The following is a 24,604-nucleotide window of genomic DNA, read 5'->3' as shown; positions in this document are numbered from 1 at the left end:
TTCTGCGAGCATCAATCAAATTCTAGTTCTCTTCAGACTGCAGAGTCTCAGTTACTTTAGTGTCTTTTCATAAGGCAGCCACTCCAACCCCTTGGCTCTTTTGCTTAGCTTTCACAGTATATCCTAAGTTTCAAAGATCCCAGCTGCACACACACGGTGCTCAAGATGTGGGCACACTTTATACAGCAGCAAACTGATTCTTCCTGTCCTCACAATTCTTTCTGATGATGACAAATTTGGAGGGGCTTTTTTGGCTGCCACATCACATGCCCTTTGGTAGTAGTACTAAATTAGTCTAAAAGCCTGCCATTTTCACAGCCAGCTCATGACATTAGAGTCTATGCCCTTTCAAGATCATCAGACAGAACTTGAGCCTCTACCCCAGCCAGTGGCCACCCTGGGCACCCCAGCAGCTCCAGGAACCTGACCTACTGCAGTAGTAGAGTACAGCAGCTCACGTTGCTGTTACAAGTGGTTGTACCAGAGTTTAAATCCATCATTTTCATGGACTAAACTCACCTGTGTCCAGTAAAAAAATAAAATAAAATAAAATAAAATAAAATAAAATAAAATAAAATAAAATAAAATAAAATAAAATAAAATAAAATAAAATAAAATAAAATAAAATAAAATAAAATAAAATAAAATAAAATATTATCACTCAAAACTGGAGTTCCATGAGGTGATGAATGTGACAGGCCTTGATAGCCCCTGCTGATCTGAGACAACATCCTGATTCTGAAGCAGCTCAGTTACAAACTTGGCAGATTCTTTTTGTACCAACAGGTTTGAGTTTCCACATCACGTATTCAGGCACATCCAGAAACTGATTGGGTCCGCTTTACCAGTTTTTCTAAAGTTCTTTCCTATACCTTTCCTGATTACTATACCCAAAGGACATTTCCCTGCAGTTCCAATAGCAATGCTACCTTCCTTTTTTAATGTAAGCCTAAGGGCTTTTTCATTTTTGGATTCTTTATTGGCTTGGATCTTGCCTTGTACCAGACCTTGGCCACTGACCTTCCTTTTGTCTGAGCCACCAGCAGCTGGAGTCTGCCCCTGGCATTGCCACCAAGTGAAGGACAGAATCCATGCCTGGTATTTTCATTTCTGCCATATGGGGAGACAACAACCGTTACACGTGGGATTGGCTAGTGCACAGAAGAGCCTTGCCAGGCCAGCAGCTTGAACTCGGTGGCTGTGAGCTCCAATTCTCATACATATTTGGCTATTCCTTCCATGTGACAACTCAGCCCCATCTACTGCTTTTCAGCCGTTTCTTCATCTGTTATTTATTGTCACTGATTGTTTATGTATACACACTCTAAACATCCACCTATATCCAGGCATAATTGATATCATTTGTTCAACCCTTACATTAAGCCACAAATTTTCAAATACCATTGCAACTTCTCAACTTGTAGATCTTTTTACATCGTATCCCATCTGTGGCACCACAGTTATTCTGCTATGATTAACCTGATTCATCTGTCTGCCATAAATGCTATCTCACATGCTAGATCACTCATTTTAATAGTTATATGTAGCTTGGTCTCTTTTCTAGTTAATATATGCTTCTTGTAAGTAGCTCTCAGTTATATCATCATGAGATAACTGCTGAAATTAGTAGACCTCTTATTTCCAGTTCTATACATAAATTTATCCATACACATGAATTCTATATGCAGATAAATTCTTGGTCTTTCTTGATAGCACTGCTTGGCCTCCTGCCGTCATTGCACATTCTACAGTTATCCCTTCCCTTCCCTTTCCTTCCCTTTCTTTCTCTTCCCTTCCCCGGCAGTGCTAGGTTAATGGCTGAACTTGATGATTTTAGAGGTAGTTTCCAACCTAAATGTTTCTATGATTCTATCTAATCCTTGCTGGATAATCTGCACAAAGCTAGGAATTTATTTCCTCCTGATGTTATGCTTTGCATTCTGCTGAGGTCAAAGCAACAGCTGCTGTTTCCCAAAATGCAACCCTAAATCCATCTGGGCTCACATAAACCCTGGATTCACCACCCTGTTAATCTTGGGATGTGTCTCTGCTTTGTGATGTATCTCTGTTGGTAGAACTGTGGTGCCTGGCACCAGCACCACCCCATTATTGGGAAAACCCAGCTGAAGGGAAAAATCAACCACATTTCATGTCGCTCTGCAGATATCAACGAGTGCGAGCAGGACCCGCTGCTGTGCCGAGGTGGGATCTGCATGAACACAGATGGCAGCTTTGAATGTATCTGCCCGCCTGGACACGAGCTGACTTCTGAAGGGAACATTTGTGTAGGTAAGGTGATGGAAAGCTATGTTATGACCAGAGTCTGACCAAGGATAATAATGATGATAATGATGAAGGATAATGATGAGGATAATGAGACTTGAGTCTCGTACTAGGCCCATGCATTTTCTTCCAATCCCATGTATGTGTAAAACACACTCAACCAGGAAGTTCTGAGATGACTCCCAGGGTTTCACTGCATTTGTCTCTTGTTCTACCTGCTCTTCATTGAATACACAGAGCAGTGAGGTGCTGGTAAGGCGATGGCAGATCTGGGTTTTCTACTGGCTGCTATAGCTATATCTCTACCAGTAAATTAAATATTCTCTAGGCCTGAAGCCCCAAAATCTCTACCCACACATATCCATACAACCAAGGTCTAACCTCCCAAGCAAGTTGGTGACATTCCAATTAGGAACAGTTCCTAGTCTCTTGTAATCTCTGAGAGTGGTCTAGGCAGTGTGAGGCAGTGTCAAGTGCTTGTTATGTGTTAAACAACCAAGTTGCAGTGCTCATTTGTAGCTTTGTTTAGACCATTTGCACAGCCATAACCTGCAAGCTGGCAATAAGTGTACAATCAAAAGGAACTTGCCTAGGGCAGTCTGAGCTGAGCTGAGTTCTAGCATGATCAGGAATCTGTGTTTCAGGCTCCTGGGAATCATAAACAGCACCAAGTAACGATGGGAGGAGGCAGTGAATTGCTGACTCAGAGAGGACAGAAGAATGAAGGTAGAGTTAAATCGGACCAGCCTGGGGCTGAGCCTAGGGACTGCAGGTCATGGCTCTGGGGAATCAGCCTGCTTTCTCTTCTCAGGACAGAAAGTACATGGGAGAGTATCAGGTCAGAAAGCAAGGACAAATTGAGATTGTAGGTCAGGGTACCCAGGGCTGTGTACCAAATGATGCTTGACATGGTAGCAGGATGGCTGGCTGCTCAAACTCTTCTCTCCACCACAGATATCAATGAGTGCTCTCTCAGTGACAACTTGTGTCGCAATGGACGCTGTGTCAATATCATCGGTACCTACCAGTGCGCTTGTGATTCGGGCTTCCAGGCCACACCAGACAGACAGGGCTGTGTCGGTGAGTACTCCACTTTGCCAAATCCTATGCCAAGACCCCAGTGTGCATCCAGGACCCTCCTGGCTTCATACCCCTTATGATGCTCAGCAGGGTGTCTGAATGTAAGTTAACATCAGGTGTGGGGGGAACCTCCTGCCTGTTGGCAAAGGGTTATCACCAACTATGAAACTTGTGAGATGGGAAGTGGTTGACAGTGAAGGCAAGAATGCTTTCACCTGGGCAGGGGAGCTTTGTTCCCTCTGCAGCAAGCCCATCACAAAGGCACCTCTCCCACCTCATTCTTGCATGCTGGCGCTGAATCTGAGCAGGTCTGCTGCAGTGCACGTATCCCAGGTGATGACTTAACTCGATGTTTGACTTCTCCCTTCTCCCCCAGACATTGATGAGTGCACCATAACCAATGGTGGCTGTGACACGCACTGCTCCAACTCAGAAGGCAGCTATGAGTGCAGCTGCAGTGAAGGCTATGCACTGATGCCAGACAAGAGATCGTGTGCAGGTGAGTGTTCAGCTTGGCTCTCATAGGTGCTGTCCCAGGGTCCTCTGCATCCACTGCCTGTCAGACATAGTGTGAGAGTGTGGGGGTCTCATTTTTAGGTCACTTCCAGAGAGCTGATTTCTCTGGACTAAGGTTTACTCTGCAGTGCTGTCAATTCACCTGGAGGGCTGGGTCAAGTTCTGGACTCCCCAGCACAAAAAAGGCAGGGATCTCCTGGAAGGAGCCCAGCGGAGGCCACAGAGATGATCCGGGGCCTGGAGCATCTCCCCTGGGAGGAGAGGCTGAGAGAGCTGGGGCTGGGCAGCCTTGGGAAGAGAAGGCTGAGAGGGGATCTGAGCAGTGTCTGGAAAGAGCTGAGGGGTGGCAGACAGAGGGACATGGCCAACCTCTTCTCAGGGCTCTATGGGGACAGGATAAGGGGCAGCGGCCACCAAATGGAGCCCAGGCAGTTCCACACCAACACGCAAAAGAACTTCTTCCCGGGGAGGGTGACAGAGCACTGGGACAAGCTGCCCAGGGAGGCTGTGGGGTCTCCTTCTCTGCAGATATTCAAGGCCCGTCTGGACGCCTCCCTGGGCAGCCTGCTCTAGGGAACCTGCTTTGGCAGGAGGGTTAGGCCTGATGATCTCTGGAAGGCCCTGCCAGCCTCTACAATTCTGTGATTCTCTGATTCAAAGTCCAGCCCCTCCTTACAGGCCCCCCAGGCCTGTACATGACTTGTTACACAGCCCCTGCTGTGACTCCCTCCTGCCCCCTACTGCTCCCACAATACTCTTTCCCTGGCTCTTAACTTTTTAACTTAAGCAATGGTCTTCTCTCTCTAGATATTGATGAATGTGAGGATAATCCAGACATCTGTGATGGTGGGCAGTGTACTAACATCCCTGGGGAGTATCGCTGCCTCTGCTTCGATGGCTTCATGGCATCCCTGGACATGAAGACTTGTATTGGTAAGGACAAAGCTGTGCCCTGGGCACATCAACACTGTACCACGAGGTTGCTGGGGGAGGGAAGGAAGGAGAGAAGCAGAAGCTTGCTGCAAAGTCAGGACATGGTCCTTGTGGTGTTCAAAGCAAGCCCTTTTTCTTCTGCAGATGTGAATGAATGTGATCTCAACCCTAACATCTGCCTGCACGGCGAGTGTGAAAACACAAAGGGCTCCTTCATCTGTCACTGCCAGCTGGGCTACTTCGTCAAGAAGGGAACCACAGGCTGCACAGGTGGGAACACATCAGCACTGAAGCCCCAGAGTGCTAGTGGGAGCCCTCACAAATGCCTCCTGCAGCTGCCTTGGAGGAAACTCCATCTCTCTGATGGGGGATACTGTGGGCACCCCTGGGGCTGGTAGCCCCTCCTGGGCAGGCACACACTGGCACTAACGCAAGTTTCAGGCAGGGTGACACTTCCCTGGTTTATAGTCAAGCCAGGAAGCTGTCCTTCCTTTTGTCTCTATATTCCAGAAGGGAACAAAGATCAGCTCTTCAGCTCAAGGATACAACCCCAGGACAACATGTTCTTGGGGAAGCTGAGTTGCGTCATGCTCTGATATCCTTCCTTCTTGCAGACATTGATGAATGTGAGATTGGGGCTCACAACTGTGACATGCATGCCTCCTGCATCAATGTGCCTGGGAGCTTCAAGTGCAAGTGTCGCACAGGGTGGCTTGGAGATGGGCTGAAGTGCAATGGTGAGTTCTCATCCTAGGAGAGCATATTGGTGTGTCCAGGTGCTCTGTGGCTACCTGTGAAGGTTGGGCTGGCTTGGCTTACAATGGTCTTGAGCCCAAGGGGCCCTGCATGAGGATTTTTCAAAGTGCAGGTGCAGGATGAAGGGGGGCTGCAGGTGTTGCACTGTCAGGCTCTGTGACTATGTCTGGGAAGGATCCAAGTGATGGTGGTAGCAAGGGCATATGTTTGTGGGATGTGGAGTGTGTGTGTGTGATATTGAAATGTGTTTGGATGAATGTCAGATGGCAATGTGGCTGTACAGGGGGGTGTGGGTATGGGAGGTGTGTAGGGATGTGCTGGTGTATGTATGATGTGCTTATAAGAGTGCAGGACTCACTGGATCAATGTGTGCGGTATGTATAAAGGGATGTAAGGGTGTATGTGTGGGTATGTGTGTCTGAATTGACAGGGTGCTCTTCCCTTCCCAGACCTGGATGAGTGTGCAACTGAAGAGCACAAGTGCAACCTGAACGCCAACTGCATCAACACACCAGGGTCCTACCGCTGCGCCTGCCGAGAAGGCTTTAATGGGGATGGCTTCTCCTGCACAGGTAAGTCCCACAGACTCACTCAGCAGCAGGAATGTGGCTTGCGTGTCCTGAGGCAAAGGTCTCACCCCTCTCAAACTCCCCCAGCACCTGGCTGCCTGTATGGGATTTCCCAAACCAGATATCTTCCAAAACCCACTGCAGCCGGCCCTGCACCACAACCTGCTGAGATACCTTCTGCAGAGATCCACCTTCTTCTAAGCTGGTGTTTGGGGAAGATTGAGAAGTATCTCAGCCCCCTCTTTGCAGCCTCCTAGCAGGGGGGTGGGAACAAGCTTGTGGCAATTTCCTGGGCAAGGTGGAAAAAGCTCCTATATTTGGGTAGACACCATTTCAGTCTCACACCTGACTCTCTCTAGATGTGGATGAATGTGCGGACAATGTGAACCTGTGTGAGAACGGACAGTGTCTCAATGCACCTGGGGGTTATCGCTGCGAGTGCGAGATGGGCTTCAATCCCACAGAGGACAGCAAGGCCTGCCAGGGTAAGTGCACAGAGTTTTGTTACCGACTTCAAGATATCCAGGGTTTACCTCCTTTCTGGCCTTTGCCTCTCCTCAGCACCATAACCACCTGATCCACTACTAAGCAAGACACATCATCTGGTGGTGCAAGGCTCCTGGGTTCTTGCAGGTAGTCAGAACCCTGACCATCAGTGCTGGGTACCCCATCGTCAGTGCTGAACTGTAGGCTCTGCTCTGACTCCAAGGTGCTATTCCCCAGGCTGGCAGCTCCAGGTGAGACGTACTCTTCAGACGTGTCAGCTCTTCCACTTCTAGGCCTTGGTCCCCAGCCTGCAGGGCTGGGCTAAGCTGAGGATTCAGGCAATATTTTGAGCAATCAACTAAACAGGAGTGAGGGGAGAAAGTATAGACACAGCATTCCTGGTTCTGCTCACCCAGGAGGTGATATCCCTCAGAACTAGAACCATCATGAGGACATGGGTTACCAAGTGGGTGACTAGGCTGTGGCTCTGCTTTGCAGAGAGCGGGAGAGTCCTGTCCTGTCCCTCACCTTGCCAGATCCTGAGTACCCAGCTCTCCCTCTCTTGCAGATATCGATGAATGCACTTTCCAGAATATCTGTGTCTTTGGGACCTGCCAGAACCTGCCTGGGATGTTCCGTTGCGCCTGTGATGATGGCTATGAACTGGACAGGAGTGGAGGCAACTGCACAGGTACAGGACTTGCATGTGTCCATTGGATGAGGATTACTGACCCATGGTACATACTCTCCTTGAATATTGTGTTCTGGGCTCCACAGTAGAAAAAGGATGTTAAGGTGCTTTAAAGCATCCAGAGAAAGGTAACAAAACTGGTCAAAGGGCTGAAAGGCATGGCCTGTGAGGAGAGGCTGAGGACACTTGGGTTGTCTAGTCTGTAGAAAAGGAGGCCAAGAAGTGATCTGCTTTCTCTCTATGACTTCCTGAGGAGGGGAAGCAGAAATCGAGGTACTGATCTCTTCTCCCTGGTGACCAATGATAGGACATGAGGAAACAGCACAAAGCTATGCCAGGGGAGGTTTAGATTCAATATTAGGAAAAATTCCTTTACTGTGAGGATGCTCAAAAACTGAAACAGACTTCCTAGAGAGGTGACTTGATGATCCATGCTTGTTGGTATTTAAGAGGCATTTGGATAATGCCCTCAATAATATACTTTAGCTTTTGGTTAGCCCTCAGGAGGTCAGGCAGTTGTACTGTCACTCAAGAAATTTTTACACAGGTTTATCTAGCAGCATTTTAAGATTTATTAATACTGACTGCATCAGTTGACAAAAACATCAGTGCGTGCTTGCAGCCCAGAAGGCCAACTGCATCCTGGACTGCATCAACAGAGTAGTGGGCAGCAGGTGGAGGGAGGTGATTGTCCCCCTCTGCTCTGCCCTTGTGAGGCCCCACATGGAGTGCTGCATCCAGGTCTGGGGCCTGGCACAAGAAGGACGTGGATCTGTTAGAGAGGGTCCAGAGGAGGGACAAAGATGATCAAGGGGCCGGAGCACCTCTCCTATCAAGAAAGGCTGAGAGAGCTGGGGATGTTCAGCCTACAGAAGAGAAGGCTCCAGGGTGACTTCATTGCGACCTTTCAGTACTTAAAGGGGACATATAAAAAAGATGGAGAGCAACTGTTTGCTCAACCAGATAATGACAGGACAAGGGGGAATGTTTTTAAACTAAATGAGGGGAGATTTAGAATAGAGATTAGGAGGAAATTCATCCCTCAGAGGGTGGTGAGACACTGGAACAGGTTGCCCAGAGAGGTTATGGGTGCCCCATCCCTGGAAGTGTTCAAGACCAGGTTAGATGAGTGGTTTCTGTGGCAGTATTCATCTTTCTTTTCAGTCTTCATCTTTCCATCTTTTCAGACATCAATGAATGTGCAGACCCTGTGAACTGTATCAATGGCCTGTGTGTCAACACCCCTGGCAGCTACCTGTGCAACTGTCCACAAGACTTTGAGTTGAACCCCACTGGTGTGGGCTGTGTGGGTGAGTGGGGACCTGTCTAGTAAACACACTTTCCTGTCAAGAGCTCGGATGTTTTTCCTCCTGTGCACACAATTCTTTGCTTACTCACACAGTACTTTCTTTGCATAGATACCCGTGTTGGAAACTGCTTCCTGGACACCCAGGATCGAGGAGATGGGGGCATCTCCTGCAGTGCAGAAATTGGAGTTGGTGTCACTCGGGCATCTTGCTGCTGCTCACTGGGTCGTGCATGGGGTAACCCCTGTGAGCTTTGTCCTCCAGCCAACACAAGTGAGTTGGGAAGGCATCTGGGATGAACTGGATGGGCTGGATTGGCAGCATACAACAGAAAGAAGGGGCTGTGTCCCTGTAGCTTCTCAGCTCAGGCTAGAGGTCCCAGGTCCAGTATTTGTTAGAATTATTACAGAGCAAAGGAAATGAGGGAGGAGAGGCTGACCCTGCTGTGCAAGGTTAGACACGTAGACCAAGGCTGGGGAAAGGTGGGGGGAGACCAGGCAGGCTGTAACTCAGGGGTCCAGACTGGAATCCTTTATTCCTTGTCACAAGGCTGGGGAATGTGGAATAACCCCATTCAGGACTGGGCGGGCAGAGCTGGAGAGGCTAAGTTGGCTTAGAGTGTGACAGGAGTCACACTGCTCCATCTGTACCTCAATCACCATCCCCATGCCCTGTTTCTCCTGGGTTTCCCCTGGGTTTCCCTCCCCGTCCTGTTTCACAGGAGCTTACTCAGCTCAGGACCCTCCTGACTGACTTTTTCCACAGCTGAGTACAAGACCCTGTGCCCTGGAGGAGAAGGTTTCCGGCCCAACCCCATCACTGTCATCCTGGAAGGTAAGCCCAGCTGGCCATCCTGACCTTCACAAGGGGCTCAGGACCTAGGGGAGCCCAGCCATGGTTGAGCATCGTCTGCCACATCACCAGGCTGGTTAGTGCCTGCTGAGTGAGCCCTGACCACCCAAAGGATGGTAAATAGCAAATGAATGCTCAGACATGCTCCAGACACCTGACAGAGCTGCTTGGGTATCAGCAGGAGCTGCAGGCAGTGGGATCAACACGAGGGGGGGTCCTGGTTTGGGGACGCTCCCTGGTCTGGTCTGCCAGGTAGTGAACACCTCCTGGCTGCTCTTCCTCCACAGATATCGATGAGTGCCAGGAGCTGCCGGGCCTCTGCCAGGGTGGCAACTGTGTGAACACTTTTGGCAGCTTCCAGTGTGAGTGCCCCCTCGGCTACTACCTCAATGAGGACACACGCATCTGTGAAGGTAGCTGTACTGTGCTTGGTGTCTGTGGCACAAGTGTGTGCATGCATGTGTATGTGTGTGCAACAGAGTCATGGTTGTATCTGTGCTGGGCCTTCCCTTTGTGCTGTAGGAGTGGTTGGTAGAGTCTCTTCCCCTTTCTCTTCCACATTTAGTGTTCTTTTCACAAACCCTGGCCCCTTTCTCTCTCCCAGCCTGGTCCCCATGCCAGCTTGCACGTGCCCTGTGCCAGGCCTATCCATACCTAGTGCCAAGCCCATCCTCCACCCCACATCAGGCCTGTCTCTACCTGTGTGCAGTACTTTAACCTCCTGTCTCCTCTTGTTCGGCAGATATTGATGAGTGCTCTGCTCACATTGGGATCTGCGGCCCCGGGACCTGCTACAACACCCTTGGCAACTACACCTGTGTGTGCCCCCCTGAGTACATGCAAGTCAACGGAGGAAATAACTGCATGGGTATGGCATTATCCAAAACTCTGGAAAGGGGCCCAGCAGTGCCCAGGCTGTGCACTACTCATGGGTGGTGCTGTGGGCAGCATGATATGGGCAGTGTGGCTGAGTGGAAGGAGTGGGAAGTGCTGGGAGCAGGGGCTGGGACTCAGGGTGCCTGAATGCATCCCTGCCCCTACACCACACACGTTGCCCATGTCAGAGGATGTGCATTGCCACTGCCTGCTATGGGACAGAGTCCAAAGCTCTCATTGAGCAGGACTTCAGCCCATCACTGCAGCCACTTTGCTGGGCCTGTGTGTTACTTGCAGTCCCTGAGCACCAGGACAGGGCCATCTGACATATCCCTGGCAAGGAGCTTGCTCGGGCTTGCAGCACTTGTTCTGAGGGTGGGCACAAGACAATGACTATGCTGCCTTTGCAGACATGAGGAAGAGTGTGTGCTATCGCAACTACAATGACACATGTGAGAATGAGCTGTCCTTCAACATGACCAAGAAGATGTGCTGCTGCTCCTACAACATTGGCAAGGCCTGGAACAAGCCGTGCGAGCCCTGCCCCACACCAGCCAGCTGTAAGTCAAACTTCCTGGAAAGGCATCTGGAGATCGTGGCTACCCTCTTACTTTTCCATGCACTTTGAGACACAGGCACAGGGAGAGTAACAAAATAGTGGGGGAGAAGAAAAAGCATCATGGCTGGCAGACAGTGCCTACAGGTGTGAACGCTATGGGGACATGCACGTGTATGCATGTCTTTGTGTGTATGTGCCAGTGTGCGTGTGTATGTGTAGATGTGTCTGTGCTCTGCAGTACATGTGTAAGCTCTCTGCCCTGTGCCATAGACATGCTCTGCATTCCCCATGTGCCAGTCCCTGAGATTCCTGTTCAGGCACCATGCAGATCCCCTCCGACCTGTTACATCCTCTCTCTGCTCACTCCAGCCATTCTTGGCCCTCATCCCTCTCACTCCTCACTGGCTGCCCAGCAGGCATGGCCATGACTGTGGTGTTTCCCTTCCAGCTGAGTACCAGATCCTGTGTGGGAACCAGGCCCCTGGCTTTATCATCGACATCCACACAGGGAAGCCAATTGGTGAGTACAGCCAGCCCCTTCTGTCCCCACACGTGTGCTGCCAGGCCTGCTCTCTCTACCCTTCTACTTTCTTCCCACGGCGTCTGTGAGCACGTTTGCTTCCATTCCCTCAGCAAATTAAGCCTTGAGTAGAAGAGAGAAGGGAAAGAGGTGGCAAACGTGATTGCAAGCAGTTCACCAAGCCTTCAGGATTGTGTCCAGAGTGCCTGGGCTGCTCAGAGCTCTCCACATTTGCAGTTGTCTGTTGGTCTCAGTGCTACCTGGACAGACGGGTGGCCAGTGACCATAGACAGTAGTCTGTAGCCAGGTAGATCTAGAATTCACATGTGATAGACCTGGCACTTGTCTATGGCCTGTGCTAGCAGCACAGGCATTACAATCTCAGGGTGCTGAGAGCTGAGATTTCAGGTTTGTATTTTGGTAGATGGAAAGTCAGAGGTGCTGGTGAAAGTTATGGAATTTGCGGAGTGTCTATGGAAGTTCTGCAGTCCAAGCAAGAACTTGAAGCATGGGCCATGCTACAGAGGTTGTCAGTCACTTGTGTGGGGCTGCAGGGCTGGCAGGCCTGGTGGTAGATTGTACTGAACACAGAGATAAGAGTCAGGGCCCCTCAAGCCCTCTCAGTATTTCAGAGGCTTCCCTGAGCTTCCCAGTTCCAGCCTGGTCCCACAGCCTGAGCTAGTGTCTATTGTACTACAGAAGTATACTCGGAGAAAGCAAGGTGGATGTCTTCAGTAGGATCCCTCCCAACATGTGCTGTGCAGGCTCTGCCAGCAATCCTCTGGCTCCTGTGACTTACAGTCGTGTGGCTCTGTTGGGTAGGCAGAATTATGCAGAGCAGTCCTTGCCTGGCACTATCTGCAGGATCCAGTACTAATCCTGCAAGATTTGTCCCACTGGTTGCCTCGTGGCCGTTCCCTGTTAATCTTCTTTGTAGAATGAACAAGGGCAATAGTATTCCAGTTATGGGGGATGCTTTCTTCCTTTCTGCCTTCCTGGTTTGATGACAGATTTTATCTGTGTCTAGATATCGATGAGTGCAGTGAGATCCCTGCTATCTGCACGAATGGTGTCTGCATCAATCAGATTGGCAGCTTTCGGTGCGAGTGCCCCATTGGATTCAGCTACAACAACATCCTGCTCATCTGTGAAGGTAACAGAACAGCCAGGACAGTGCTCCCAAGGATGCCTATGGGGGTGGGGGGGCTCAGCATAGCACTAGCATCTCCCCAGGTCATGAGGCATCAGGGTCAGGGCTGATAGAATCCTCACGTTCTCAGCCTTCTTGAAATTATTTGACTTTTCTGCATCAAATCTTGGACAAAAAAAAAAAAAAAGCTGGTTTTTGTGAATGTTCCTTTCTGGTTTTCTCCTCTTCTGGCTTTAGTGCTTTTGTTTGTTTGTTTTCTTTTTTTGTTTGTTTTTTTTTGTTTTTTTTAGTGTTTGTAAATGCTATTGTTTAAAAGAATTGAATTATACCTAAAATACATTATTTTATTACAAAGCAATAGAAAAATGATGAATATTAACACTAGTTGGAACAAACCACAGGTAACAATTCAGTTGATTCCAATTAGCCTCTCCAGCCCTACCAGGATAACGCCTGGTGAGTTGTTGGCACTCTGCACAGTCAAGGTGTGCACTTCTCTCCTCCCACAGACATTGATGAATGCAGCAGCGGGGAGAACCTCTGCCAGCGTAATGCTGACTGCATCAACATCCCCGGCAGTTACAGGTGTGAATGCTCAACTGGATACAAGCTGTCGCCTAGCGGAGCCTGCGTGGGTAAGATGGGAGCTGTTTGCTACCTATTCTAGAGGCACATGTGGGAGGTGCTGACCCCCCTAAGCTATTCATCTGGCTTTGCAGACCACCCTGTGTGGACCCAAGGAAGGACAGGATGAAGGATATGCCAGACCCATGCACTGGTTCCTGATCTTTTGTCAGGCTTGGGGGCCTGTGCTGTGATTATGGGATGCCTACACTTTTAGAATAATTCCAAGGGACTGTGGGCCCCTGGGGGTGAAAAAGGATCTCTGTGAATTGCAGCTTTAGTTTGGCAGCTCAGGCATTTGCTTTAATTAAACACTTCTTTAGAGACTGCAGATCAAAAAATCTTCTTGCTTGTTCTCCGTAAAGAGCCATCTCTCTGAAAACTCAGATCCCATTCTGCTGCGCTGTTGCTCACAAACACAGCAAGCAGGGGTCTGCAAACGGTTAGCACCTTGACTTCTTCCATTTGGCCCATCCCTTCTGCTCACTGGTGCCCACTTTGCTCTGTTTTAGGTCGCAATGAGTGCCAGGAGATACCCAATGTCTGCAGCCACGGGGACTGTGTTGACACCGAGGGCAGCTACATCTGCATCTGTCATAACGGCTTCAAGGCCACCGGGGAGCAGACCATGTGCATGGGTCAGTGTGACTGCCCCAGCCCTGCACTGTCCTTTTGAGTGACTCACAGTGTCAGGATGGACATGAGCTCTCCCCAGCACCTGCTGGGTAGTGCCAAGGATGTGGCCACTGTGTCCTCTTAATCTCAGGCTGGCCTTGCAAAACCATAGACATGTGCAGCTCTCTGGACCCTGTCTGCTCATCCAAGACAATGTCTCTCAGCTCACATCTCCCCTCAATCAGCTGTGTCCTTTTCCCTGCAGATATTGATGAATGTGACCGGCAACCCTGTGGAAATGGGACCTGCAAGAACACAGTTGGCTCGTACAACTGCCTTTGTTTCCCTGGCTTTGAGCTAACACACAATAATGACTGCATGGGTGAGTTACACACAGTCCCAACTACACGGGTAATGGATGACTGGTGTCATCTGGCAAGAGCTGAAGGGCATTCAGTGGGTGTCACACAGGGGCATGCAGGGGGTGACTCTGGGTGCCACATGGCAGCTGTTATCCTGTCAGTGGCTATCGGGGTAGTTGGACATGTTACCAGTCAGAGATAAGGGGCTGGTCAAGGTGGTACACTGACACTCACGCTGTGCATATCTCTTCCCACTGTTCTTGTCGTTTCCCCCCCACAGACATTGATGAGTGTTCATCCCTGGTGGGACAGGTGTGTCGAAATGGCCAGTGCATCAATAGCATCGGCTCCTTCCAGTGCCTGTGCCAAGAGGGTTATGACCGGACCCCTGATGGGAAAAACTGTGTAGGTGAGTGTATGGGGAGCAGGCTAGTCCTCAGTGAGTTATGCTGTATGCTGGCATGGCTGGCATGGTGTAGTGCTAAGATACCTGGTCCCCAGCTGGTCTACCTAAAGGTATTCCCATCTGAGGCGAATGGACTCGCTCACAATGCCCCAAGTCCCATCAAGTCAAAGCATTGTCATTTGACTGCCAATGGAAAGCTGGATTGGACCCCACTACGCCTGTGTCTCAGTTCCAGCAATGCCAGGAACAGTCATGCGAGCCCCTTGCAACCAGCTGAGACCTGCAGACAAAGAGGGCAAATATTGTCTTGTCCATGCTCCTAAAGCATGCAGAGTCGTACCAGTGTACCAGAGAACTACCCTGCAAGGCAGGACTGGTTTTGCTTGAGATGGTCCCAGCGCTGGTGCAGCCTGTGGGGCTCCAGGGACAGACAGGCACGTTGTACCCCGGTTATTTATGCCCACCACACTGCAGAAAAGGTACCCTCCACCTGAATTCTCAGAGCTGAGCACAGACTACCATTGCTTATTTCCTCTCCTCTGCAGACATCAATGAGTGTGTGAGCCTGCCTGGGACCTGCTCCCCCGGCACCTGCCAGAACCTGGAGGGATCCTTCCGCTGTATCTGCCCCCCTGGGTATGAAGTGCAGAACGACAACTGCATTGGTAATGTTGGCTCTCTGCCTCCTCCATTCTTAGCACAGCATGTGGTCACCTTGGGCTATTCCCAGAGCAACAATATTCTTCCTGGGTGGGCTGGGGCATGCATCACCACCCCCAAATATCCTCCTGAAAGCAACTGGGCACAGAGCAAGGCAAGGCCTGCTGCCAGGACAGGAGAGGGTCAGTGGTTTTGCTGTACCCTGACCTCTTCAATTGTCCAATTTGCCCTGAAGGTGGGTTAAAGGGTAAAGCCAAGCTTCCCATCCCCAAAAGGGGTGAGACCTGTGAGCAACAGAGCTCCCCAAACATCCTGACTTCACCTGGTTTTAATGTAATGAGCAAAGAAGCGACCTTTGGCTGCTCTGTAAGTAATGCATCTGCAATGGTCCCAGATATCAATGAATGTGAGGAGGAGCCCAACATCTGCCTCTTCGGGACGTGCACCAATACTCCTGGCAGCTTCCAGTGTGTTTGCCCTCCTGGCTTTGTGCTGTCTGATAACGGACGACGGTGCTTTGGTGAGTGTGGCTCTGCCTGCAGGATGGTGGGGAAGTACAGGACATGGTAAATGTTAGGACAAGAGGGAATGGCCTCAAGTTGCACCAGGGGAGGTTCAGGTTGGATGTTGTGAAAAATTTCTTCTCAGAAAGAGTGCTTAGGCTCCCAGGTTGCCCAGGGAAGTGGTGGATTCACCATCCTTGCAAGTGTTTTAAGAAAAGGGTAGATGTGGTACTTAGGGACATAGTTTAGTGGGCAATATTGGAGGTAGGGGGATGGTTGGACTAGATCACCTTAGCAGTCTTTTCCAACCTGAATGATTCTATGGAACACAAACACCACAGATAGAGTCAGGAGCTGGCAACAGCACTATTGCTGCCTGCTGTGCCCCCATAGGGGTGTGCTCAAGACAGAAAGTGTTGGGGAGGAGGTGGGAAGGGAGGCATGATAATAAAATATCATGGTTTGCCACCAGTTCATGCACAGCTCCAGGACAACTTGGTTTCTCTGAGCCAAAATTAAGGGGGGTGTGGGCTGCTCCCTTCCTCTGCAGCAGCACTGCCTGCCTCTAGAGTCATCCTGGACACAAGTGTCCAGAAGAGGACCTTCCTCATTCTGAAGGGGAAAGGGGAGGATGGCATAACCACTGGATGTCTGCAATGCCCTGTGCATCTCCCTGTCCTTCCACAGACACTCGCCAGAGCTTCTGCTTCACTCGTTTTGACAATGGGAAGTGCTCTGTCCCGAAGGCCTTTAACACCACCAAGGCTCGGTGTTGCTGCAGCAAGATGCCAGGAGAAGGCTGGGGAGACCCGTGTGAGCTGTGCCCCCAGGAAGGAAATGGTAGGTGTGCTGGGCCCTAGCTCATGGGAGATGTGTCTGTGTGTTTCTCCAACATGAGCAGTATGGGGAAAGTGTGCAGGTTAGGCCAAACAACCTGCAATGAGAGCTATCCAGCAGAGTGCACTCCTTCGTCTTGGGAGTACTGCTTTGAAACCTAGTCACCCTTACTAGATTGCAGTATTCCCTGAGCCTCCAGCAACCATAGTCAGGTTACTGGGAAATGGATTGCTTATTTCTGTTTTGGATTTGCTCTCATTTCTTGGTGGAACTTTAGATAAGGGAAAAGCATCTCAGTGCTTCCAGATGCAAGGCGGGCAAAGGTGTTTCCCATACAGCTCTGAGAATGGAAGCATCTCTAAGCATATCTCACTTCTCTACTTTATTCCAGTTGCCTTCCAGGAGCTGTGTCCTTATGGTCATGGAGCCATCCCAGGCCCAGGTGACACCCGAGAAGGTAAGGTCTGATCTAGGGATGAGAAGAAATGTGTCCTGTGGGTGTGAAGCGTAGAAGCAACCAAACTTAGGCTATCTGGAGAGTAGTTTGGGTGGGTGTCCTCCCAAGCTCATCGTCTCTGCTCACCAGCACAGTCACCAGCCCTGGTGAAGACAGATGTTTCTGGCCACATGCTCACATGAGGTTTCATTGCCTTGGTTTCCCTTCTAGATGTGAATGAATGCTCGGAGAACTTGGGTGTCTGCATAAACGGGGCCTGCATTAACACTGATGGCTCGTTCCGCTGTGAGTGCCCCTTTGGGTACAACCTGGATTACACAGGAGTCAATTGTGTAGGTAAGGGTCTGAGTGGGGAGCACCGCTCCCTCTTGCATTTATCCTCCTTATGTTAAAGTCTATGAGCATGCGCATGTGTGAAAAGAAGGATTTTTGAATTTACTTCTCCCCTGTCCCTTCCTTTTTTAAGCCTGGCTCCTGACTTTACTGGGCCTTTTTGAATGCTCTGCCTGTGTCTTTTGTATGTAACTCATCCTCTTAACGTGGTCCTGGCTTCCTTCAGATACAGACGAATGCTCCATTGGCAACCCCTGTGGGAATGGTACCTGCACCAACGTGGTGGGAGGCTTCGAGTGTGCTTGTGACGAGGGCTTTGAGCCAGGTCCCATGATGACATGTGAAGGTAACACTGCTGTGGGGCTGCCTTCATCCCACATTGCACAGCTCCGGGGTGAGAGGTGGGAGAAACCAAGTAAACACCTTCCTTCCTTCCTTCCACTATCCCTTTAGCTTGGATAACACTCTCCCAGCCAGATTTGGACTCTGGAGTCTTTCACTTACCAAAGTCATGTTACATTACTCCATCCTGGCTGGGAGATGTAAGGAAAGAGCTGGAGTGAGGAGTGAGGAGTCCATGGGTTTCCTGCTCCAGCTTCCTTCCCAGATGATGGGTTTTGCTCAAACTTTCAGAGCCAGTCTGGCTGAGATCTGGGAGAATGCTTCCCACAGACAAACTGGCAAGGATCACTGACACAGTTTTTGCTTTCTCTGTCACACAAGATGGGTATTTTACCTGGGAAATCCCCAGCCAGTGAAGAATGGTGGACATGTAGGGCTGATATAACGAGTCTTCATAGCTCTTGTGGGACACACTGCAACTGTGGTCTTCTAGTCTTGGTTTGTTGGGTGTTAGTGTCACGTAGAAAAGTGTGAAGCAGATATCTGGGGAGTCCCTTTTGTCCTTAACGAGGTTTTTATTCTTCCCTGATGGTCCTTGCAGTCCCCTGCTCCTTTTCCAAAATTCTCACATTTCTACAGACTCTCTGGGGCCAGCAAGGGCCTTACTCTCTTTGGTAAATCTGTGCCTAGCCCCGAAAGTGGCAATGGTTCCCACAGGGTCCTTCATCCACCTGCTTCCATAGGCACCTGTGCACAAATTGGCACCTGTGCACCCCAGAAAACCACAGCTGTATCTAGGCTGTGTGCATGTCCCCACTTCATCGCTGCCTGGGTGAGTGAGCAGCAGTCAGGTCAGCCTCCAATGGACAGTGCAGAAAAGCTGCCTGGTCCCCATCTCCATGTACATCACAGCCTGTCCCCCTTGGCTTCCTCTGAGACCGGAGCCCAGGGTGAGTGCTGGAGGCCTACCTGAAGGCAGGAGCTGCCTCACCAAGGAGCCAGGTCCCTGTCTCCATTGCAGTTGGCTCAAACACCGTGCATCTGTCCTGCAACAGCAGACCATGACAGGAAGCCTTGGTGAAGCCCAGAAAGTTCTCATGAGATGCCTGCCCAGGGGGAGAGTCTTCATGGGGAGGTCCACTGACATTACTGTCTGGCTGATCACATTCAGAGCACAAAGTCATGATCTCTCCTCTCTTCTGCCTCCCAGATATTAATGAATGTGCACTGAATCCCCTGCTGTGTGCCTTCCGCTGCATCAACACCTTTGGCTCCTACGAGTGCACTTGTCCATCTGGATACGCCCTCCGAGAAGACAGAAGAATGTGCAGAGGTAAAATACCCCTTCCGCAGCCATCTGGGTCCATTTGGGTCCCACACCCTCCCAAGAGCCCAGCCCTTAGCCTGTCTCTGGTGCTGTACAGAGAGAAGGCAGGACTTCTGGGATGGTGTCTCTTGGCTTGTGCTCACTCTCACATCTACCCTGGTGTCTGTGCTATGTGCCAGCCAGCCTTGACCATGGCAGTAGGGATTGACAGAGCACTGCAGATGTGAGCACTCAGTCTTTAGCTGCCCCCACAGTGGTGTAGATATGGAAGGATGAACATGGTCTCATAAAGTTCTCCATTGCAGATCTGGATGAGTGTGTAGAGGGTCTGCACGACTGTGAGTCTCGAGGAATGCTGTGCAAGAATCTCATCGGCACCTTCATGTGCATCTGCCCACCAGGAATGCAACGCAGGCCTGATGGAGATGGCTGCACAGGTACCAAGGACCGGGCTGGGAGGGTTTCCCAGTGGAGCTGTAGACCATCCTAGGTGGAGACCTGGGGCTGCCCATTATCTAGCTTTCATTTATATCCTGTCAAACACATTCTTTCTGGGGTTCCCCATGGGTGAGAAGTTCTTGTTTTACTAGATGGCTGCACACCCTGCTCATCAGTGGACCCATTTGTTTCAACACAGGATGACACATTGCACCTAGTGTCCTTTTTCCTGAATTTTTCCATGTCTGTGTCAAGCTTTTTTGCACTGAGCTGCTTTTGGAAGGACCAGTGCTGGCTAACCCAGATAGCATTAGGTACAAAAGGAACAGGCATTGTGCCCAGATCCACTCCTGGTCTGGCAGCTCAGCCACTTGCAGGTGGAGAATGTGCAAACCAGGGCTGTTCTGGGGGATGTCTGGGGAAAGTGAATGTATTTCTCATTCAGGAGAATGTGGGAGTGTTCCTTGGCAGTTATGTGAGGGATTTTCAAACTGAGTGCTAGCATGGGAATTCATGGAAAGCTGAAATTTGTCCTGGGCCTCGCTGCAGCTCTTCATGGCTCCTTCCTTCCTAGATGAGAACGAATGTCGCACCAAGCCTGGAATCTGCCCCAACGGCCGCTGCATCAACACAGTGGGAAGTTACCGCTGCGACTGCAATGAAGGCTTTGAAGTCAGCCCCTCTGGCACAGAGTGTATCGGTAATTACCATGTCCTGGTGGGTCTTGAGCAGTCTCTTCTTAGTAGTAGGTGGCGCTTTTCAGGTGCTTTGGGATATCGGAGGGGAATTTGCCCAAGTGAATATTTGAAAATGTTGAACTACTTCATCTATCCCAGAAAGTGGGAGCTGTCATCCTCAGGTCAGGCTGCAGTTTCGAACAGTGCCAGGGAGTGTTTCTGAGTACAAGAGATGACAAAGTCTGTGAAAGGACACTTGGAAAGGATAGAGTCAGGGACTAGCCTGGACACCCAGGTTCCGGCCTACAGGCAATGGCCTGGGTTGCCCAAGAAGACGGGTTGCTGGGGCATCACCTTTGCCTTTCACATTGTCCAAAGCACCCTAGCTCCACGCTGGAATTGACACAGGCAGGACAGGTTGCTCTGTTATCCCCGATGCTGACATTGTCTCACATCCTGAACTTGTCTCCCCACTCTCTCTATCCAGACACCCGCCAGGGATTCTGCTTCACTGAAGTACTGCAAACTATGTGCCAGATGTCCTCCACCAACCGCAACCTGGTCACCAAATCTGAGTGCTGCTGCAACAGTGGGCGCAGTTGGGGTCCCCAGTGTGAGCTCTGCCCCCTTCCTGGAACTGCCCAGTACAAGAAAATGTGTCCTCATGGTCCAGGGTACTCTACCGATGGGAGAGGTGAGCTGGGGGCCAAATCAACTTTATTGCAGAGAGGAGAAAGCAGAGACATGGGTACAAGCAGAATTCCACTGGAAACTGACTGGGACAACTCTACACAGTGCCTGAGCAGACAAGATGCCTCTGTGACGTTATTTAATCTCTGGCTCTCAGGGAGGGCCTGAGTTGCCCTGGCAGAGTGTAGTCACAGGAACATGGGGACCAAGACAGCATTGGCACTAACAGGTCCTTCTCTCCCTCTCGCAGACATTGATGAGTGCAAGGTACTGCCCAACCTCTGCAAGAATGGGCAGTGCATCAACAGCATCGGCTCCTTCCGCTGCCACTGCAAGCTGGGCTACACCGCAGACATCACAGGCACAGCCTGCGTGGGTAAGTCAGAAGAAGGAAACCCATTCTTCCCGTGATCTGCAGAGGTACCTTCCAACCTTGACCATTCTGTGACTGTAATTGCTCTGTACAGCCCTTGGTCTTGGCAGGCCTTCCTCTTCCCCTGCTTTTCAGCATGCAAAGAAAGGGTCCTGTAGCCCCTACCTGGGTCCTGGTCGCCACCTCTGCCCCTACTGCCCTGTGTATAGATGGCAGGGCTCTGCAGACTTTGTCCTATTGTATTGCAATACATAAAGGTCATTCCTCCCTGCTGTTTAACTCTATAAAACCCAGGGTCCTTATTTTCTCCCGCTGACTGCAGGGGTCACAGGGACATGGGGGTGCAGGGGGTAGGTGTGTGAAGGTGATGCAGAGACGAAGGTTTGTGAGCAGCCAGATCTTTCACTGGCAGACCAACAGGCTCTAGCCAGCCTGAGTGCCACTTGGGGAATCCAGATGTTGACATAAAAGGCATCCCTGGAATCATAGCTGCAGGTCTCTGGGAAATGATAGGAAATAGGAATAGGAAATGAGGAGGAGGAAGACGTGCCACACTTCCAGTGTTGAGACAGTGTTCAGGACCATGCCAGCAGCTGTGTCCTAGGTACAGAGTGGAAAAGAGGTCTTGGCTCCCAGAAACTAAGCTGTGTGTGAAGGGCAGATACGACCTTGAGCACCAGGCCAGGATTCTTCTCTGAACATCTGGGACCTTTCTCTAGCTCTGTGCCATCCATCCAGCCTTGCTCAAAGCTATGGGCCATTTTCAGAGCCCAGTGCTGCCACTCCCTGCGGGGCAGAGGTGACAGCCCCCAGAAATAGGGGCCTGACCCCATCCCTGATGTTCCTGGTACTCAGGAGGAGCACACACCCATCTCCTCAGCCAGGAGGGAACTGGGCAAGATGCACTCAGATACACAAGGTCACACCACACTGCATGTCTGAGCAGGGAGGTTATTCAGCCCTTTTCCTTAGGAGATCTCCTAGATTTGTTGTGCTGGCTTCAACAGGGGTGCTCCGTCAAAGCCTCTGTCTCTGCTCCTCTGCTCACCTGCTTCCTGAAGAGTGGAAAAGATGTATTTGTCTGGGGCAGGGAGTGGGGACCCCATGCAAAAGATGCATTTGTCTGGGGATCCCATTCAACAGCACAAACTGTGAATGCTTTGTCTTGTGTCTCTCAAATTCAGATCTGGATGAATGTAACCAGTCTCCTAAGCCATGTAACTTCATCTGCAAGAACACAGAGGGCAGCTACCAGTGCTCCTGTCCCCGAGGGTATATTCTACAAGAAGATGGGAAAATCTGCAAAGGTATTCATCCAAGAGAAGGATGCAGCAGAGATCCTGTCTCATCTCAGACAACTTGGAGACTGCAAGAGCTGATTAACATGTGACAGACCAGTCAGGTCCTTTTGTTCAGACACAGGACAAGGCTAGGGAAGGAGAAAGGTGCCCTCCTGAACTGATTTCATCCCTCTACAAACACTAGACATAAAAAAAAATACTCCTTGCCCCTTCCTACAGATTGCACAGCCTATTGCGAGTTCTGCTGAGTCCCAGGAGCCTTGAACCAGTGTGTATCTATCCTACAAGTGGGTTGGGCATGTCAGAGTCACCATAAGGGCTTCTCCTTGTGCTGCCATCAACCAGGCTGGGGTTTTGCCCACCTCTCCCAGTGCTGATATTTCAGGCTGCAAGTAAGGTGGTCTGAGAGTCTGGGAGGGTCTGGGGCTTGGGGCTTGCAGCAGAGACAGAGAAAAATCTGGCTCCTAAATATATCTGTATGCAATCAGAAGTCGAGGTGGGGAGAAGCTCCCTGGACTTGAGATTCTCATGCGAGAACTTTGTGTGTGCTGTTCTGAGGCTGGTCCATGTCAGGTCCTGGTCTGCCCAGGCCCACTGTATATGCCCAGAACCACCATGTGTATGCAGGTGTCTTTGACTCAGACACCAAAGATCAGCGATCTCAGTAAAATAAATTGAAACACATGTTCTTATGCTTTTTACTTTAGACTTGGATGAATGTTCCACCAAGCAGCACAACTGCCAGTTCCTGTGTGTGAACATTATTGGAGGATTCAACTGCAAATGTCCCCCAGGCTTCACTCAGCACCACTCGTCCTGCATTGGTGAGTAGAAGAAGCATTCACTACTATGCTGTGCAGCACCACAAGTGTGCCTGGGGGCTTAGCTTCAACCCCATCAGAGACTTACCTGCCCCTCTCCAGCCAGCCTGGAATTGTGCATCTGACTTGTCTCTGTTATTGAGGCTGAGCTAAGTACCAAGATGCCAAGCAGCTCTCCATAAAGCTGCACTGTCCTTGGGGCTGGACTTATAGGCAGCTGTCGGTGTTTTGCAGACAATAATGAGTGCACAGCTCAGCCCTCTCTGTGTGGAGCCAAAGGACAGTGTCTGAACACACCAGGGAGCTACAACTGCGAGTGTCAGAAAGGATTCTCCCTGGACAGCTCTGGTGTCAACTGTGAAGGTGGGTCTTTGTCTCTGGAATTTGACAGAAATATGTTCCATATGGAAGAGTTCCTAGTTCACTCACAGACTCCAGGGTAGCTCTGCCCAGACAAGAAGGGTCCACTCCTTACTGTGGGAGCCCAGAAATCCAGAAAAGGAATGGACCTGTGTCTCACCATGAGAGACCTCATGCCCTGAAAAAAAAACACCAAGTGCTAAGCTAAAGGAAAGTCTGTGTTCAACACAGGCAGCATGAGGCAGAACAGACTGATAACAGTCCCGGCAGACCAAAAGGCCATAAAGCAGAAAATATCCAAGCAGAAGCTACAGAGGGATACACGTGGACCTTGGGACTGAGGGTGTTATTCAAGTCCAAGCTGCAGAGCTATAATTAGGCAGAAGAACCACCCACCTACATGCACACACTGATGGATGACAATTCCCAAGCATGTACCACATGCACGTGGTCCCTGTGTGCCTGGTGCTGCCCACAGGACAGGGATTTGTCTCACTGCTGTTTGTTGTGTTACATTGCTGCAGATGTGGATGAGTGTGATGGAAACCATCGGTGCCAGCATGGCTGCCAGAATGTGCTTGGAGGCTACCGCTGTGGCTGTCCCCAGGGCTACGTGCAGCACTACCAGTGGAATCAGTGCGTGGGTGAGTGTGGGATGAGGGCTCTTGGATACTGGAGCTGTAGGGTGGGGGGTAGAGCCTAGCTCTGAGTCTCTCTCCAGCCACCCTGACCATCTCTGACAGTGGGTTCTGGGTTCATCTCTGCAAACCCAGCACTGCAGTTCCTGCCCTGCCCCAGAAGCAGGCCATGCCTCTACTCAGAGATGCTGTTCTTGCCCTGCCCCACTCTCTGAGCTCCCACTGCTCTTGATGCCAGCAGCTCCCTACGTCAAAGGAGGCT

At 50.5% G+C, this 24,604-nt stretch overlaps 1 protein-coding gene across 2 annotated transcripts in view; it reads left to right on the top strand.

Moving 5' to 3' along the window:
- FBN3 (fibrillin 3) overlaps positions 1 to 24,604 on the top strand; it is a 115,618-nt gene that overhangs the window by 86,298 nt on the left and 4,716 nt on the right. For both annotated transcript variants that reach the window (XM_032203657.1, XM_032203658.1), the window contains 36 exons: positions 2,164 to 2,289; positions 3,238 to 3,363; positions 3,740 to 3,862; positions 4,687 to 4,812; positions 4,957 to 5,082; positions 5,427 to 5,549; positions 6,018 to 6,140; positions 6,497 to 6,622; positions 7,192 to 7,314; positions 8,502 to 8,624; positions 8,733 to 8,894; positions 9,387 to 9,455; positions 9,761 to 9,886; positions 10,216 to 10,341; positions 10,760 to 10,909; positions 11,357 to 11,428; positions 12,456 to 12,581; positions 13,088 to 13,213; positions 13,715 to 13,840; positions 14,083 to 14,199; positions 14,460 to 14,588; positions 15,131 to 15,250; positions 15,640 to 15,765; positions 16,436 to 16,588; positions 16,977 to 17,042; positions 17,253 to 17,378; positions 17,602 to 17,721; positions 18,928 to 19,050; positions 19,350 to 19,481; positions 20,057 to 20,182; positions 20,647 to 20,853; positions 21,100 to 21,225; positions 22,407 to 22,529; positions 23,231 to 23,347; positions 23,579 to 23,707; positions 24,229 to 24,348. In XM_032203657.1, coding sequence (XP_032059548.1) covers positions 2,164 to 2,289; positions 3,238 to 3,363; positions 3,740 to 3,862; positions 4,687 to 4,812; positions 4,957 to 5,082; positions 5,427 to 5,549; positions 6,018 to 6,140; positions 6,497 to 6,622; positions 7,192 to 7,314; positions 8,502 to 8,624; positions 8,733 to 8,894; positions 9,387 to 9,455; positions 9,761 to 9,886; positions 10,216 to 10,341; positions 10,760 to 10,909; positions 11,357 to 11,428; positions 12,456 to 12,581; positions 13,088 to 13,213; positions 13,715 to 13,840; positions 14,083 to 14,199; positions 14,460 to 14,588; positions 15,131 to 15,250; positions 15,640 to 15,765; positions 16,436 to 16,588; positions 16,977 to 17,042; positions 17,253 to 17,378; positions 17,602 to 17,721; positions 18,928 to 19,050; positions 19,350 to 19,481; positions 20,057 to 20,182; positions 20,647 to 20,853; positions 21,100 to 21,225; positions 22,407 to 22,529; positions 23,231 to 23,347; positions 23,579 to 23,707; positions 24,229 to 24,348 — 4,488 coding nt within the window. The remainder of the gene's footprint in view (positions 1 to 2,163; positions 2,290 to 3,237; positions 3,364 to 3,739; positions 3,863 to 4,686; positions 4,813 to 4,956; positions 5,083 to 5,426; positions 5,550 to 6,017; positions 6,141 to 6,496; positions 6,623 to 7,191; positions 7,315 to 8,501; positions 8,625 to 8,732; positions 8,895 to 9,386; positions 9,456 to 9,760; positions 9,887 to 10,215; positions 10,342 to 10,759; positions 10,910 to 11,356; positions 11,429 to 12,455; positions 12,582 to 13,087; positions 13,214 to 13,714; positions 13,841 to 14,082; positions 14,200 to 14,459; positions 14,589 to 15,130; positions 15,251 to 15,639; positions 15,766 to 16,435; positions 16,589 to 16,976; positions 17,043 to 17,252; positions 17,379 to 17,601; positions 17,722 to 18,927; positions 19,051 to 19,349; positions 19,482 to 20,056; positions 20,183 to 20,646; positions 20,854 to 21,099; positions 21,226 to 22,406; positions 22,530 to 23,230; positions 23,348 to 23,578; positions 23,708 to 24,228; positions 24,349 to 24,604) is intronic.

The sequence above is a fragment of the Aythya fuligula genome, chromosome 26, assembly GCF_009819795.1.
Source record: "Aythya fuligula isolate bAytFul2 chromosome 26, bAytFul2.pri, whole genome shotgun sequence".
In the NCBI taxonomy this organism is placed as follows: Eukaryota; Metazoa; Chordata; class Aves; order Anseriformes; family Anatidae; genus Aythya; species Aythya fuligula.
The sequence above is the reverse complement of the archived record's forward strand: the minus strand, read 5'-3'. Positions and strand labels throughout refer to the sequence as shown.